The sequence below is a fragment of the Pelodiscus sinensis genome, chromosome 2 (genome assembly GCF_049634645.1).
Source record: "Pelodiscus sinensis isolate JC-2024 chromosome 2, ASM4963464v1, whole genome shotgun sequence".
NCBI lineage: Eukaryota > Metazoa > Chordata > Testudines > Trionychidae > Pelodiscus > Pelodiscus sinensis.
The window spans coordinates 253,126,187-253,140,723 of NC_134712.1; the positions used below are offsets into that span (position 1 = coordinate 253,126,187).

The 14,537-nt window shown below is 48.7% G+C and overlaps 1 protein-coding gene across 1 annotated transcript in view; it reads right to left on the bottom strand.

Annotated features, from left to right (window-relative positions):
* The window catches only part of WNT3A (Wnt family member 3A), a 124,272-nt gene that overhangs the window by 45,958 nt on the left and 63,777 nt on the right, over window positions 1-14,537 (bottom strand). Inside the window, exon 2 of the mRNA XM_075922961.1 lies at window positions 4,605-4,846. Within this exon, the coding sequence (XP_075779076.1) occupies window positions 4,605-4,846 (242 nt within the window). The remainder of the gene's footprint in view (window positions 1-4,604; window positions 4,847-14,537) is intronic.

Below are 14,537 nucleotides of genomic sequence, written 5' to 3' on the forward strand. Positions count from 1 at the left end.
ATCAAGCCTGAATATTACTGCTGATGTAGGTGCTCTTCCTAAGAGCCTGTCTCTGCTATAGACCCAACCCTGCTTAAATTATGATTGCAGACATCCCATAGGGGTGTCACAGAGTGGCTGGCCTCTTTATGGGAAGATAGAGCCAGGTTTGCTCCTGTCCAAGGCTCTGCAGAGGCTCATGCACTAAGCTCCAGAGGTCCCAAGTTCGGTTCCACCTGTGGGCAGTTACATGGGTTCAGCAGAGCTACAACTAAGTGGATAGGTAATTGGCTAAGCACCTGCCAACAAGAGCAATTGTCAAAGGAATGCTGTTGGATTAGGGGGAGGTCTCAGGTGACCTTCCACAGGGATCTGTTCTGGGACCAGTGTTATTTAACCGCTTTATTCATGACCTGGATGTGGGTGAAGAGAACACATCGATCAAGTTTTCAGATGACACAAAGAAGAAAGGGGGGTGGGGGACTCTTAATACTTGGGAGGAAAGAGCTGAGATTCAGAGGGGCAATGCAATTTTAGCTTGCAGTCACTCAGGTACAGCATGCCAGTCAAGGGAAGTGATGGCCTTGTTTTACTCCATGCTGGCTAGGCCTCAGTTGTGGTATTGCCTCCAATTTTGGTCGCCAATATAGAGAAGGGACTTAGAGAAACTAGCAAGGAGCCAGAGATGAGTGACAAGCACGGTCCAAGGGATGGAAGGCAAGTCAGATGAGCAAAGGCCGAAGGAACTGGGGATGTTTAATTTGGAAAAGAGGAGATTGAGGTGAGTGTGGGGGGGGAGGGGGGGTTATGATGCTGGCCTTCAGATACTGGGACGGCTGCCATAAAAAAAAAGATTGTTGGAGAAAAGTTGTTCTCGTTTGCCGCAGACGTCAGGGCAAGAAGCCAGGGGTTCAAACTACTGCATAAGAGCTTTGCGTCCGATCTCAGGGAAAATGTCGTAACCGTAAGAACAACAGGGCAGTGGCACAGTTGCTGAGGGAGGGTGTGGAGACTAGCCCAGCCAAGCCCGTGTGTTCGCAAGGGGGCTAGGCGGGATGACCTGTGCGCTCCATTCGCGCCCCATTGCTCACCCGAGACTCTCCTGCACCACACGAGGGGCTCTCATTCGGACCCTGCCTCTCGCCCCGTGAAAACATGGCCGCCTCACAACGTCTCCATCTGGGAAGATTGCAGGCTCCCTGGGGCTGAAGCGCTAATGGGGTGAGTGCGGCGCAAATACTGGGCTAGTGTCAGTGAGAGTCAGGCCTGCGGAGTGTTTCTGTGGGGGAAACATGACCCCCCCCCCGAAATAACAACGAACCCCACTCCAACAGGCCTTCGCGAGACAGACTGAGACCCTGCAATGGGGCAGCGCTGATTTACACCCGCCGAGGGCCTGCCATGGGATCGGAAGCTGATTCCTAAATAGCTTGGCGTTTACACTATGAAATCCAGCCTCCCCCCCCCCCTTTTTTTTTGGTGTAGCTCAAGTATGTTCCTCCCCTGGGGGATCTGCACAGGAATGTGACTGAGCTGTTCCCTCGCCCCCCCCCCCGCCCGCCCGCCTTCTGCAAGAGGTGAAGCCAACCTGAAGGATAGTTCGATTTTCCCCTGAGGAACAACACAGGAACAACATTCCTCAGTGATGAAATCCTCCCACCCTCCTTTTCTGAGCCCAGCCGCACGGCTGCCGGGTCCGGGCCCCATCCTGGTACGGACACTCCTGATGACAGCCGGGGGAGTGGCAGGCGCAGGCTTTCTCCATGACCACATGCAGCCAAAGGTTCATCGGAAGGAGGCGCGGGGTGGTGGGGCGGCTATTCTGCACTGTGTCTGTGTTAGGCCCACAGGAGACAGGGCTGCAGCAGGTGTAGACGTCCCCGAGCAAGCGCGGCACTAGCGCCGGTAACAACAGCAGCATGGCCAGCAACCTGTGCCCGTCTGGGACCCTGAGTGTGTACTCAAGTGGCTCACCGACGCTCAGGTGTGTGGAGAAGACGTTTGGGCCTGGTATCTCATGTTTCCTGGGGCCGCTCCAATTTCAGCCTCATTTCACCCCTTAGTGTTGATGTTTTGAGGGCTCCCCTAAGATTGGGCCCCCCTTTCACCCTTCTCATCTGTCCTGCTACCACTGGTATTATTATTGGCACTAGCTAGAGCAAAGCAGGATGGAGTATGTCTACACAGGCTGCAGACATATCTCTGACGGCCGCGTAGACACACGCCGAGCATGGGAGGCCGTTTACAAAGGTATCAGGAATTAGGGAAGTCTGGCGTGATGAAGGCACTAGATTAGGATTCAGCAAAACTGACTTTAGTACCCAGATTCCTCCCCAGGCTTTGTCCACACTAGAAAGTTTAACCCTCCCTAGCGTGGCTGAAATTGGATCAGGATAAAGGGACTACCAGCATCGCTATTCCCATCGGGAAAGGGACACTGCTATTTTGCTATAAGTCACCTTAACAAGTTCATCCACCTGAGGAATTTTGCCAGTATAATGAATTTGATACAAATCAGGCCGCCAATCAACCTAGCTTTACTGGTAAATACATACAGATTAGACCTTCATTCCTCAGTTCTCCATCTGTAACCTGTGGACAATGGCACTTCCTTGGGATTTCCTTTCCCTGCACAGAATGAGCATTCTTACAACGCGTGCCTACAAACCCTGATTTTGGTTTGGCGTTTCTGGCTCCTAACATATTGAGAAAAGAGCTCTGGGTAAGCACGGAAGCTCTGTTGCCCGCAGAAGCTGGTTCAAAAAGTTTCCGAGGGTGGCCATGTTAGCCTGTCACTTGAAAAACAATGGGTGGTCCTGTGGCACCTTCCAGATTAACCAAAATATCTAGATGGTGAGCTTTCGTGGGCACAACCCGCTTCTTCAGAAAAGCTTGAGCGGAGAAACCCGCCTGGTCTCCTCCAATCAATAATGCTTACAGTCGTTACTTTCCGTAAACTGCTGTGATGCACTCTGGGAATTTTACACAATTCACCGCAGCAGGATCCAAAGCCTTCCTAAATTCCACAGCAGGGTAAAAGCGGTAACCCCTGACACCTTCTGATCGCAAGTGACAGTCGAGCTTGGCCTGAGGTGAACTCATGAGCTCAACCATCTAGACAGACTTTCGAATGGGCTCCCTGAAATGTATCCTACCGGCTGCCTTGCTCTGCTGACATGAGGTCAACTGGTGTTGCCCTGGCGTTCAGACAAGCTAATTTCCCTGGGAGGAGTGCCGGTCCTTTGGGGAGCCTGTAGCAGTGTCTCTAATTGCACACGGAAGGGATTACAGCGAGGTCTGTGCTGCTGCTATCCCGGAGGCTTTGTCGGACACTCCCAAACCGCGTTGTGCAGGGACTCCGGGGCACTATCTCCGGGGAGGTCACATGCAAAGCAGGCTTGCCTCTCAGTTTGCCTTGCGACCGCGTTGTGCTCATGTCAAACGAGGGGCCTGGCCCCGTTCCTGCTGAAATCGCAGGGCGCAGGACTGGGCCCTGAAACCCAGGCCACCAAGGTAAGTCAGGATAAAACAAAAGAGGCTTCTGCCATGTGGGACAAAGCCCTATCCAGGTCCAATTCACATCAATGGAAAGACTTCCAATGGGAGTTCAGTCAGAATCTATTTAACCAGGTAGCCCCCACATATGTATGTGTGTATGTATTTATGTATGTATGTATATGTGTGTGTGGGTATCTATCTATCTACCTATCTATCCATCCATGCATGCATGTGTGTGTATCTATCTGTCTATCTACACCAAATCTATTTATCTATGCCTATACACCAAATCAATCTATCTATCCCCATACACCTCATCCATCCATCTCAATACACCACATCTATCTATCTATCTATCCATCCATCCATCCATCCATCCATCCATCCCTATACACCCCATCTATCTATCTATCCCCATAAACGCCCTCTCTCTCTCTCTCTCTCTCTCTCTCTCTCTCTCTCTATCCCCATACATCCCATCTATCTATCTATCTATCTATCCATCCATCCATCCATCCATCCATCCATCCATCCATCCCCTTATACCATGTCTATCTATCTATGGTTGGAATGGAAGCCAGAGATCCAGTGTTAGCGTTAGAAACAGCTTCTGCAAAACGGCCCAAACCCCCAGGTGGAGACCACATGATCCAGGGTCCTGGCAATGCCAGCTCTCTGGGTCTCCTGTTCATGTCCAGCCCTGGGTTGGCAGGGAGTGAAAGTTGTCACTATTTGAGGAGTCTTTGGTAGCCCGTGAGAAGGAAGGGTGGGACCTAGTGTTCTACTCAATGGGCCACTGCTGTCGGCCAACTCATTGGAAAGGTCCTGGGCTGAGCGAGTGCAGAGAGTGAAATTCCTCCTCTGCTCTAACAGGGACCTCCCTGGGTCAGGGCAGAAGTGCACAGGTGGGATGTAGGTGGAGAAAGCCTTCATGCTCTGTGCCGTATTTGTCCTCCGGCAAATCAAAGGCTCTCGTTCTCCAGGGCTTTCTGCAGGGCCATTGATACCAGCCCAGAAGAAAAGGCTGTGATAAATTATACCAACTACAAGACGGGTTTCCATGAATATTTGCTGCTCATAGTCCATGTGCCCAATCACCAGGTCTTGCCTTACAGCTCAGCACTCACCTTTATCTAGCACAGGCCCAAATATGGCCAGGCTGTCATTGACCGTGGTGCAATTCCACCTCCTCCCGCGGAACTGGTGCTGGCATTCCTGGATCCCGATCTTGACCCCTTCCGCCACGCTGGGCATGATCTCCACATAGTTCCGACAGAAGCGCAGCTGCTTAGGGACCAGCCCTGGGATGCTGCCACAGAGGATGGGTTGAGTCCCCAGGGAAGAATACTGGTGACCAATGGCCAAGGACCTAGAAGAGAAAAACAGTAGCATAGTTGTTTTCTGGTTCGTTTTGCTCCTATTTAAGCTTACCACAATCACTGACAAAGAGCCCCATTCTAGCTTTTTCCCTGAGATAGGTTTTGTTTACATGAGGAAACTCAGGAGAGCTAATCCGAATTAACTTTTCAAGTGGATTAGTTAAACTGTATTCAAATCCTGTGTGGACACGCTTATTCAGAATTAAAGTGACCTATATTAAGATCTGGTCTGAACTTGGAAGTAAGGTGGGTTTAACTGTGTTGGTCAGGGATGTGAAAATTCCACTCCCCTGAGCAGCATTGTAAAGCCAACGGAAGTCCGGGTGGAGACAAATTTAGGTTGACAGAAGAATTCTGTTGACCTAGCTACCCTCTGTCAAGGAGGTGGATGACCTATGCCAATGGGAGAATCCCTCCTGTCAATGTAACTCATGTCTACACAGATGTGCTCACAGCTGCAATGGCCTCGCTCGGCCCTTGTAGTATTTTATGTGTACACAAGCCTTACATTTAGCTTACATTAAGCTCAGGAGCAGCCTGAGGCCGGCTGCGGCAGCTGGCGCCCCAGGCGGAAAGTGCGATCGATGCCCCTACCTGCACGGCCGTCAATGGCCGTGACGTAATCATCAGGCGTCCGGTCTGCCTATGCTCACGGGCCGCCCCTGAATTTTAAACTAAACTGCATGAAGACTGCTTTCACTTTGAATGACACTGTTCACTCCGGGTTTTAGTGCAATTTCATGTATCCACTTTGCAGCCACACTTTGTTAATTCAGATCCACTTTCCTGAGTGTCCCTGTGTAGTCAGACTTCTAAACTCCTGTCCCCTCCAGCTCTGGTCTGTCGTGACATTCCCCCTTTTCCATGGATGCACAATTCACATATTCACAGTGTCTTTGCAACCATGAGAGCTAGAAACATTTTTTTTTAATAAAGACTTGCAAGTAGAAGATAATTCTGCAACAAGGGGTGGGATTTCTGGCAAATTCTTTGGCCATGGAAGCCACAATAGTAGCCATCCAGGACTGATGTTAAGAGCAGAGAAAGTGACAGTGCCATCAATAGAGCAGCACGCACCTCAGGTCACTGGGCAGTGTAGAAAAAGTGTCAGCCAACTGCAGATCATCAGCATGCCTTGTATGCATGGATCGCACTAGAAGAGGACTAGCTGTTAACTGCCTAGATCTAATGTGGGCCTTATAGAAACTGTGCCATCCACCATGGCAAGAAGGGATTACAAGAACTGAATCTACATGACCATCTGCAGATGTTTGGATTGTTTTTTCTTCCATATAAGTTGCAATGACTTCTCTTTCTTTTTTTCTGCTGAGCTGAAAAAAAGAAATGAAAGGGGGATCCAGTTGTGTGGATGCACATTATGGAAAGAAACAATACACAAGCAAGGCTATTCTCTCATCCATTACAGGACCCAATTCTGCAACCACTTAAGGTTTGTCTTCACTACGCAGACAATCAATGCTGCCACAATCGATCTTCTGGAGTTCAATTCAGCAGGTCTAGTAAAGACCCACTAAATCGAACTCAGAGGGCACCCCCGGCAGTGTACTGCTGCTCTTGCAAGGTGTAAGGGAAGCAAATGCTTCTGTCAACCTCCCACTGTGTGGATGGCATAGAAACGCAATGTGAGATACACAACTTCAGCTACATTAATTACATAGCTGGGACTCCAGTTACCTTGACGCCAGCTATGTAATTAATGTATCTCAATTTGACCTTCTCCTGTAGTGTAGACCCAGGCTCACATGTGTGAGTAAACTTACTCACAGGAATAAAACTACTCAGCCTGAGGTATGCAGGATTCACCCTATATCTCACGTATTGATAGCCTGCCTAACTTTACAAAGACAACTGGGTGCAAATCAGGAGGGTATTTAAGACCACGATTAACTTTTAAGCATAAGTGTAAATGCCTTTTATGAACAGAGACAGACACGGGAATTGGGGTTGTAGAGATGAAACAAACTGCTGCTTTCACATGCCTCTCAGACATAAATGTTCGCACGGGACAGCTTTCCACTTGTACTCAACAGGCGGAATTTGCCTTGGGAGTTTTCAAAAACTTCAGTGTTGCTGCAGAGCTGGGCCCTTAGTGAGTGCCGCTGCAGTCATAGAATCCTAGAACCATAGAGCTGGAAGAGACCTCAGGAGGTCATCAAGTCCAGCCCCCTGCTCTAGGCAGGACCAATCCCAATGAAATCAACCAGCTAGGGCTTTGTCAAGCTGAGACCTTTAGGGATGGAGACTCCACTACTTCCCTAGATAACCCATTCCAGTGCTTTACCACCCACCTAGTGAAATAGTTTTTCCTAATATCCAACCTGGACCTCTCCCACCACAACTTGACACCATTGCTCCTTGTTCTGCCATCTGTCACTACTGAGAACAGCCTCTCTCCAGACTCTTTGGAACCTCCCTTCAGGAAGTTGAAGGCTGTTATCAAATCCCCCCTCACTCTTCTCTTCTGCAGACTAAACAAGCCCAAATCCCTCAGACTCTCCTCATAGATCATATGCTCCAGCCCCCTAATCATTTTGGTTTCCCTTCGCTGGACCTTCTCCAGTGCGTCCACATTCTTTTTATAGTGGGAGGGCTAGAACTGGATACAACACTCCAGATATGGCCTCACCAGAGCCGAATAAAGGGGAATAATCATTTCTCTGGATCTGCTGGCAATGTTCCTTCTAATGCACCCTAATATGCCATTAGCCTTCTTGGCTACAAGGGCACACTGTTGACTCATATCTAGCTTCTCATCCACTGTCACCCCCCAAGTCCTTTTCTGCAGAACTACTACTTAGCCGGTTGGTCCCCAGCCTGTAACAACGCTTGGGATTCTTCCGTCCCAAGTGCAGGACTCTGCACTTGTCCTTGTTGAACCTCATCAGATTTCTTGTGGCCCAATCCTCCAAGCTGTCTAAGTCACTCTGGACCCTATCTCTGCCTTAAAGCATATCTACCTCTCACCCTAGCTTAGTGTCATCTGCAAACTTGCTGAGGGTGCAATCCATCCCCTCATCCAGGTCATTAATAAAGATATTGAACAAAACCGGTCCTAGAACCGAACCTTGGGGCACTCTGCTAGAAACTGACCGCCATCCTGACATCGAGCTGTTGATCACTACCCGCTGGGCCCGGCCTTCTAGTCGTTAGTGATACACGAGTATAGATAACTCAGTGACAACAATACAATCAATCGATGTGTTCTGCGGCAGCGATATTTTAATATTTGTGACCTCAATTCTCTGAGTTTATTTTGCTGAAAATAAAAAAAGAGTTCTCTCAGGAACACTCCAGTTCAGCTGAGTCCTTGAGAGTACCTGAAAGAACTTCAAGGTCTGCACATTGTCTGACTCCGTGTGCTTTGCAGAACATCCAGATGCCATAATGACAATGGTGCAAGCAGAATCCAGTTCGTACAGTACGGGGGGCGGGGCTTGAGATGGGTCATGTGACCACCTCATGTGACCCTCCACATGAGTCCTCCCAGTCCAGGCTTCCATGCTCTTCCTGTCTCCTCCCCATGATCCACCTCCCTTATCTGGAGGGGAGCTCCGTCTTCCACCCACAGCACCTTCCGAACCACATGGAGCATCCCCTGCACCTCCTCCATCATGGCTCTACCGCCCAGCTCCCACCTAGAGTCTCTAGCTGCTAACCCCACTGGAAGCTGGGGAAGATGCAACTCCTACTACAGGGCTCTTCTGGGAATCCCAGCAGAGAGAGAGAAGCAGAACATGCCACTACTGGGCAGCCCCATGCTACATCTTTTCCAGTGCCACTGTGCTGTCCCCAGCCCTGTCCTCTGACAGGTGGCTGATGTACAGACAGAGACTATGAGACCCTGTATGGAAGAGCTGGTCCGGGCAGCTGTGACCCCATGTTCTGCTGCTCCTCAATCTGTTACACCGTACAAGCCATAAATATCTTGCTGATACAGCGGACCACACCAAACCGCCCTTCTTGCCCTGTCACATGACAGGTGCGTTCACAACTTGGGCAGACCGAGAGCTAGGTAGACAGAAGCTAGTTCGAGAGATTTAAGCATGCTCTTACGAGTGCCTCTAACCACCACTGAGATCATTAAACCCCAAAAGATTGTTAAAGTTGAATTTCCTTTTCTCCTTTGTCTTAGTTTTTTGGTTTACTTTCTGGCCCTGAACATGAAACTCCACTGGTCAGTATCCCTTTCTGTTTAAACACATCTTTGCTACCGGGCTTTCGTGTAGGAGTCACTTGCTGCGTTTGGGCCGCCATTGTGGCAGAAAAAGTTTGCCTGATTTTCTTTAAAAAAGGTTTTGCACACTGAAATTGTAAAACAATGGCGATATTTCTATCAACGCTGAGTGCTGGGAGAAGGCTAACAGAGAGGAAGGAGGCCCAGAACTTTGCGACTAGTCTAAGTCCAGGTCTATACTAGACCCGGAAGGTCAGCTTAAGATACGCAATTCCAGCTACGTAAATAATGTAGTTGGAGTCAACAAATCTTAAGACCAGCTTAGTGCCATCTTCACAGTGGGAAGTTGATGGGAGAGAACACTCCTGTCAGTTTCCCTTACTCCTTGTGACTTCAAGGAGTACCAGTACTAATTAGAGGTGCCCTCAGCATTTGATTTAGCGGGTCTTTAGTAGACCCGCTAAATCAAACACCAGAAGATCGATCTCTGGCATGGGAGATCAGACTTGGGAGCCAGCAGCTTTCTATATGCTGTGAGGCAAGTCTCACTTCTCCATCTGTCCAGTGGGGAGGCGGGTGGGGCGAGTTACTGCCCTTCCCTACTGCACAGGAGGACAAATACTTAACAGAGTAAAGATGAGTAAGGTGTCCAAGGTAGGGTGGTTTTTTAAGGGGTCCTGGGCCTAACCCACCAGATCAGGCCTGAGGACCTCAGGTCCTTATAAAGCCAGTGAGAGCTCAGAAGAACTGGTGAAGTGCTGGGAGCAGGGAAGCCCTTCAGGATCCCCTGAGTCAGGGCAAGGACTGACCCAGAGGGGCCAAGACCGATGAAGAAAACCTTCTGAGAACCTCAGCCTGTGATGGGCAGGAGAACTACTTTAGTTTGACGTTTTGGCCTATACTTCTGTTTAAGCAGTAAATTGTGTGCTGAAGCTAAGCCTTAGTCTGGTCCTGGCCCTTCCTGTGCTTGGGAGAGAGCTCAGCAATTGACAGAAGGTGTTAGCTAACATGCGCTAAACCTCCCATGTTGCTCCAACTCAACCAGCTAGCACATGGTGAAGAAAGTTCTTCTTCACACAGCGTGTAGTCAACCTGTGGAACTCCTTGCCAGAGGAGGCTGTGAAGGCTAGGACTATAATAGAATTTAAAGAGAAGCTAGATAATTTCATGGAGGTTAGGTCCATAAAAGGCTATTAGCCAGGGGATACAATGGTGTCCTTGGCCTCTGTTTGTCAGAGGCTGGAGAGGGATGGCAGGAGACAAATCACTTGATCATTGTCTTTGGTCCACCCTCTGTGGGGCACCTGGTACTGGCCACTGTCGGCAGACAGGATAGTGGGCTAGATGGACCTTTGGTCTGACCCAGTACAGCCGTTCTTATGTTCTACATGGCTTTGTGCTAGATGGAGGCCAGGTCTCCACTAAACAGAAGATCACCGCTGCCGCGATCAATCTTCAGGACTTTGATTTAGAGAGTCTAGTTAAGACTTGCTAAATCAAATTCAGAGGGCACCCCCCCGCCAGTGTCCAGTACTCCTGCTTCTGAGTGGAGTAAGGGAAGCCGACGAAAGCATTTGCCTCCCGCTGTGGGGACGGCGGGGAAGCTCAAAACAAGGTTCATCGACTTCAGCTATGTAATGAACGTAGCTAGAGTTGCGTATCTTGATTCAATGTTCCTTTTTAGTGTAGACCTGGACCAGGGGTGATAGTGCATGTGAACTAATGGCACATCCCTCAACCCTAGTTAAGACAAAGCCTTGAGAACTGATCATAGCTTCCAAGGCCAGAAGAGAGTCCTGTGATCACATCCTCTGGCCATAATCACAAACCATAAACCTTACCCAAAATTACACATAGAGTGGATTTTTTGAAAAACCATCTGATTTATGCTTTAAACATTAGCAATGGAGGATCCACCATCACTCTGGATCCTCAAATACATGGAGGAACTTAATTCCCATTGAAGTGGGCTTTAAGCACTTCTGTTCTTGTGAGGAGCTGGTCCTAAAGACCCGAGTCAATATCCATGGAAGCCAAAATGCACGCTTCCATGAACCGCGAGGGGAGTTGGCTCAGAGGCAGACTTCCTATTCCTCTGGGAGTGCTCAAACTTTGCTCTACCTCAGCCTGGCCCCGCCCCTTCCAATGCCCACTTCACCTCCACCCTACCTCTTCCTGTCTCCATTCTGCTCCACTATTTGTTCTATGGGTGTTCCAGCCCTGAAGTACATGCCTTGGCTCAAGCTTGAAGGATCCCATCCAGCTATTGCTGAAGTCAATGGCAAAATTCCCTTTGACTTCAGTGGTTTATGGCCAACCCTCTAGGGGCTTCATCACACTCTTATTGAAGCCAGTAGGGGGCGCGTCTACACAGGAGGGCTTAACTTGAAATAAGCGACGCAAATTGAACTACATCAATTGCGTAGCTTATTTTGAAAAAGCTTATTTTGAGTTTTGGTGCTGTCTACACAGCACTTATTTTGAAATAGAGCACTCTTCCCCTGACTTCCCTTACTCCTCGTAAAATGAAGATTACGGGAGTCGGAGTAAAAAGGCCTCCAGCTTGACAGTATTATGATATTAAGTTGAAATAACTGCTGGCTGTGTAGACGCAGACTAAATTATTTCGAAATAATGTTGCTGTGAAGACATAGTCTGGGAGTGTGTCCAAAGAGCCCAGTCCTACCTATTGATACTCATACTAATAACCCTAGCTAGCTCATGCCAGCCCCACATTTTTAACCCACTGGGACTCATGAGAATAAGGAACTAGCCATTGGAATAAGAGTTTTCAGGATTGTGCCCTTGACACAGCTGCTGGAAAAATCAGCTAAGCTACGAATCCTGGTAGAAATAATTCGAAATGAAAATACATTTGCTTTTTCATACCGCCCCTTGCTTGATATATAAAGAGACCGACATGCCTTTCTCAGGCTAAATGACAGCCAGAGAAGGCAGCGTTCAACAGCTGTTAGCCGCAAAACCAGGCCTTCCAGGCACCCTCAGCAGATGGTTTCCCCCAAGAAACTTGGCATTTCATTGCTGTACTGGCCGGTCGCTTGACCTCCAGCTGGAGAACTGTGGGGTAGAGTCACTTAACTGTCCATCAGGCATGTTTCAGTAAAGCTCCTGTCCGCTCCATTATCCTCCCAAACCACTTCAAGACCCTGATGCACGGTTGCGCCAGTCACAGCATTTCCCATCACCTCTCCCAAAAGTGTCTAATATTTAAACAAAGCCACTTCATCTCTGTGGACAAAGTTCACCTCCTTCTCCCATGGAGAAGCATCAGAGAATTGAAGAATCGTAGGGCTGGAAGAGATCTCAGGAGGCATCGAGTCCAACTCCGTTCTCAAAACAGGACCAACCCCAATTCAATCAACCCAGCCAGGGCTTTGTCAAGCCGGATCTTCAAAACCTCTAGGGATGGAGATTCCAACCCCTCCCTAGAGAACCCATCCCAGATCTTCACCACCCTCCTAGGGAACCCATCCCAGTGCTTCCCCACCCTCCTAGGGAAATAGTTTTTCCTACTCTCCAACCTAGACCTCCCCCACTGCAACTTGAGACCAGTGCTCCTCGTTCTGCCATCTGCCACCACCGAGTCAAGTTTTTTCAGTGTCCTATCCTTTTCTTTATTGTCTTTGGAGATTGGGAGTTAGTGATGTGCTGAGCTCAGATACAAATAAGCAAAGAGAAAAGTTGGTAACCATTGGGGTCAATCCCTGAAGTTTGGACACTCACTTCACACTTATGCAAAGCTTTTGAGGTCTGCTAGCTCCTAACACCCATCCTCCTTCTCACTGGCCCAGCAACCAACTCCCTTCTTCTGCATTGTCAACTCCTTCTTCTTGTCCTGATCCCAAGCAAGTCTTTTATATTTTGTCAGTGGTGAGAACAGACAGGGGAGAGCAGGGGACACTTTCTAGTCTGGTTGGTTCGGATCCATGGCATTCACTAAATCTTTCAGTGTCTTATGGGATCTAGCCAGAAATTGCCTCCAAATTGCCTTCATTTCACAGCTTCCCAGGACAAGCTGTCAACTCCCTTCTCACGTCTTCCCATTACAAAAGCACTCGAACTTGAGAAATTCATGAATGTTGAGTTTTGGAACAGGTTCCACTCCCGTTTGGGGTGGGAGGAGGCACGCATGCTCTTTTCTTCAAACTAGTTTGCCCACCCTTAATTTAAGAAAAGCCTGGAACAGCCATTCCCGTGAGCAATGGAAGCTTATTCTACATAGTCACAGCCAACGTTCTTGGTTTATCTCACCTTCACCTGCCCTAAAGTGTAGAATTCACTCTACAGAGACCGTTGTTTCTTTGCAAAGGCAGCACCTTCCTTGCCCCCGTCAACGGAACCTGAACTTCCATGAGTCTGTGATTGATCTAAGTGCCACATCCCTCTCTCTGCCCACTACACCAGACAGCCTTCCGTCAGGTAGGTCTGGCACCAAATCCCGCAACCAGTTTCTGAGAAGGATGTGGTAAAGACACTATCATTATAAGAGCCCTGCTTCTAGGATTATATTGCTCTAGGAAAGGATGATGGATTAAGGACTATGTCTACACTACAGAACCCATGAGGTAGTCAACAATGTTAAGTCAACTCAGCTACATCACTCAACGGTGTGAAAATTCACTCCCTTATGAGACGCACTGAAACCAACCTAAGCGCTGCTGTAGGTCCTGTTAGATCAGTGGAAGAATTCTTCTGTCAACCTAGCTACCGACTCTTGGAGAGGTAGATTTACTTCCATGCTGTGCCACTGTAGCATGTGTCATGTAGACATGCCTGATGCTGGCATAGCTCTGCCGGTGTAACTACCTAGTGTAGACGCAGGCTACACCATGAGGAGTTTTTATGTCAATATAGGAACATCTGCTCAAATGCTGTTTGCTATAGCAACAGGAGCACTCTTCCACTGATATAATTGTGTCTGCGCTGGGGTTTTACTGACCTTTAGTGGGGTTTTGTGTGTTTTTTTCACACCTCTGACTGATTTCTATGCTGACACAACTTTTAAGCCTAGACTAAAGAATAGAATCATAGAATACTGGAACTGGAAGGGTCCTCCAGAGATCATCAAGTTCAGTCCCCTGCCCTCACGGAAGGACCAAGCACTGTCTAGATCATCCTTGACAGGTGTCTGTCCAACCTGCTCTTAAACATCTCCAGTGATGGAGATTGCACAACCCCTCTCGGCAATTTATTCCAGTGTTTAACCACCCTGTAGCGTAGACGTAGCCTCAGTGTTCTGTGCTGTTGTTTAGCTCTAATGTACTCCTAAATGTCTTCTAAGTGCCCAGTCATCAGTGGAAGTGTTGGTAATGCTGCTAGACAATATTGGCCTCCCGTGGTCCGGCAAATTCTCTGGTTCGGCACCCATCAGCTTGTGAGGGTGCCAGACTAGAGAGGTTCAACCTGTAGTTGGAGAGACAGCTGGAGCCATTTGGAAAAGGCCATTTTTTTTTACAGGGAATTTG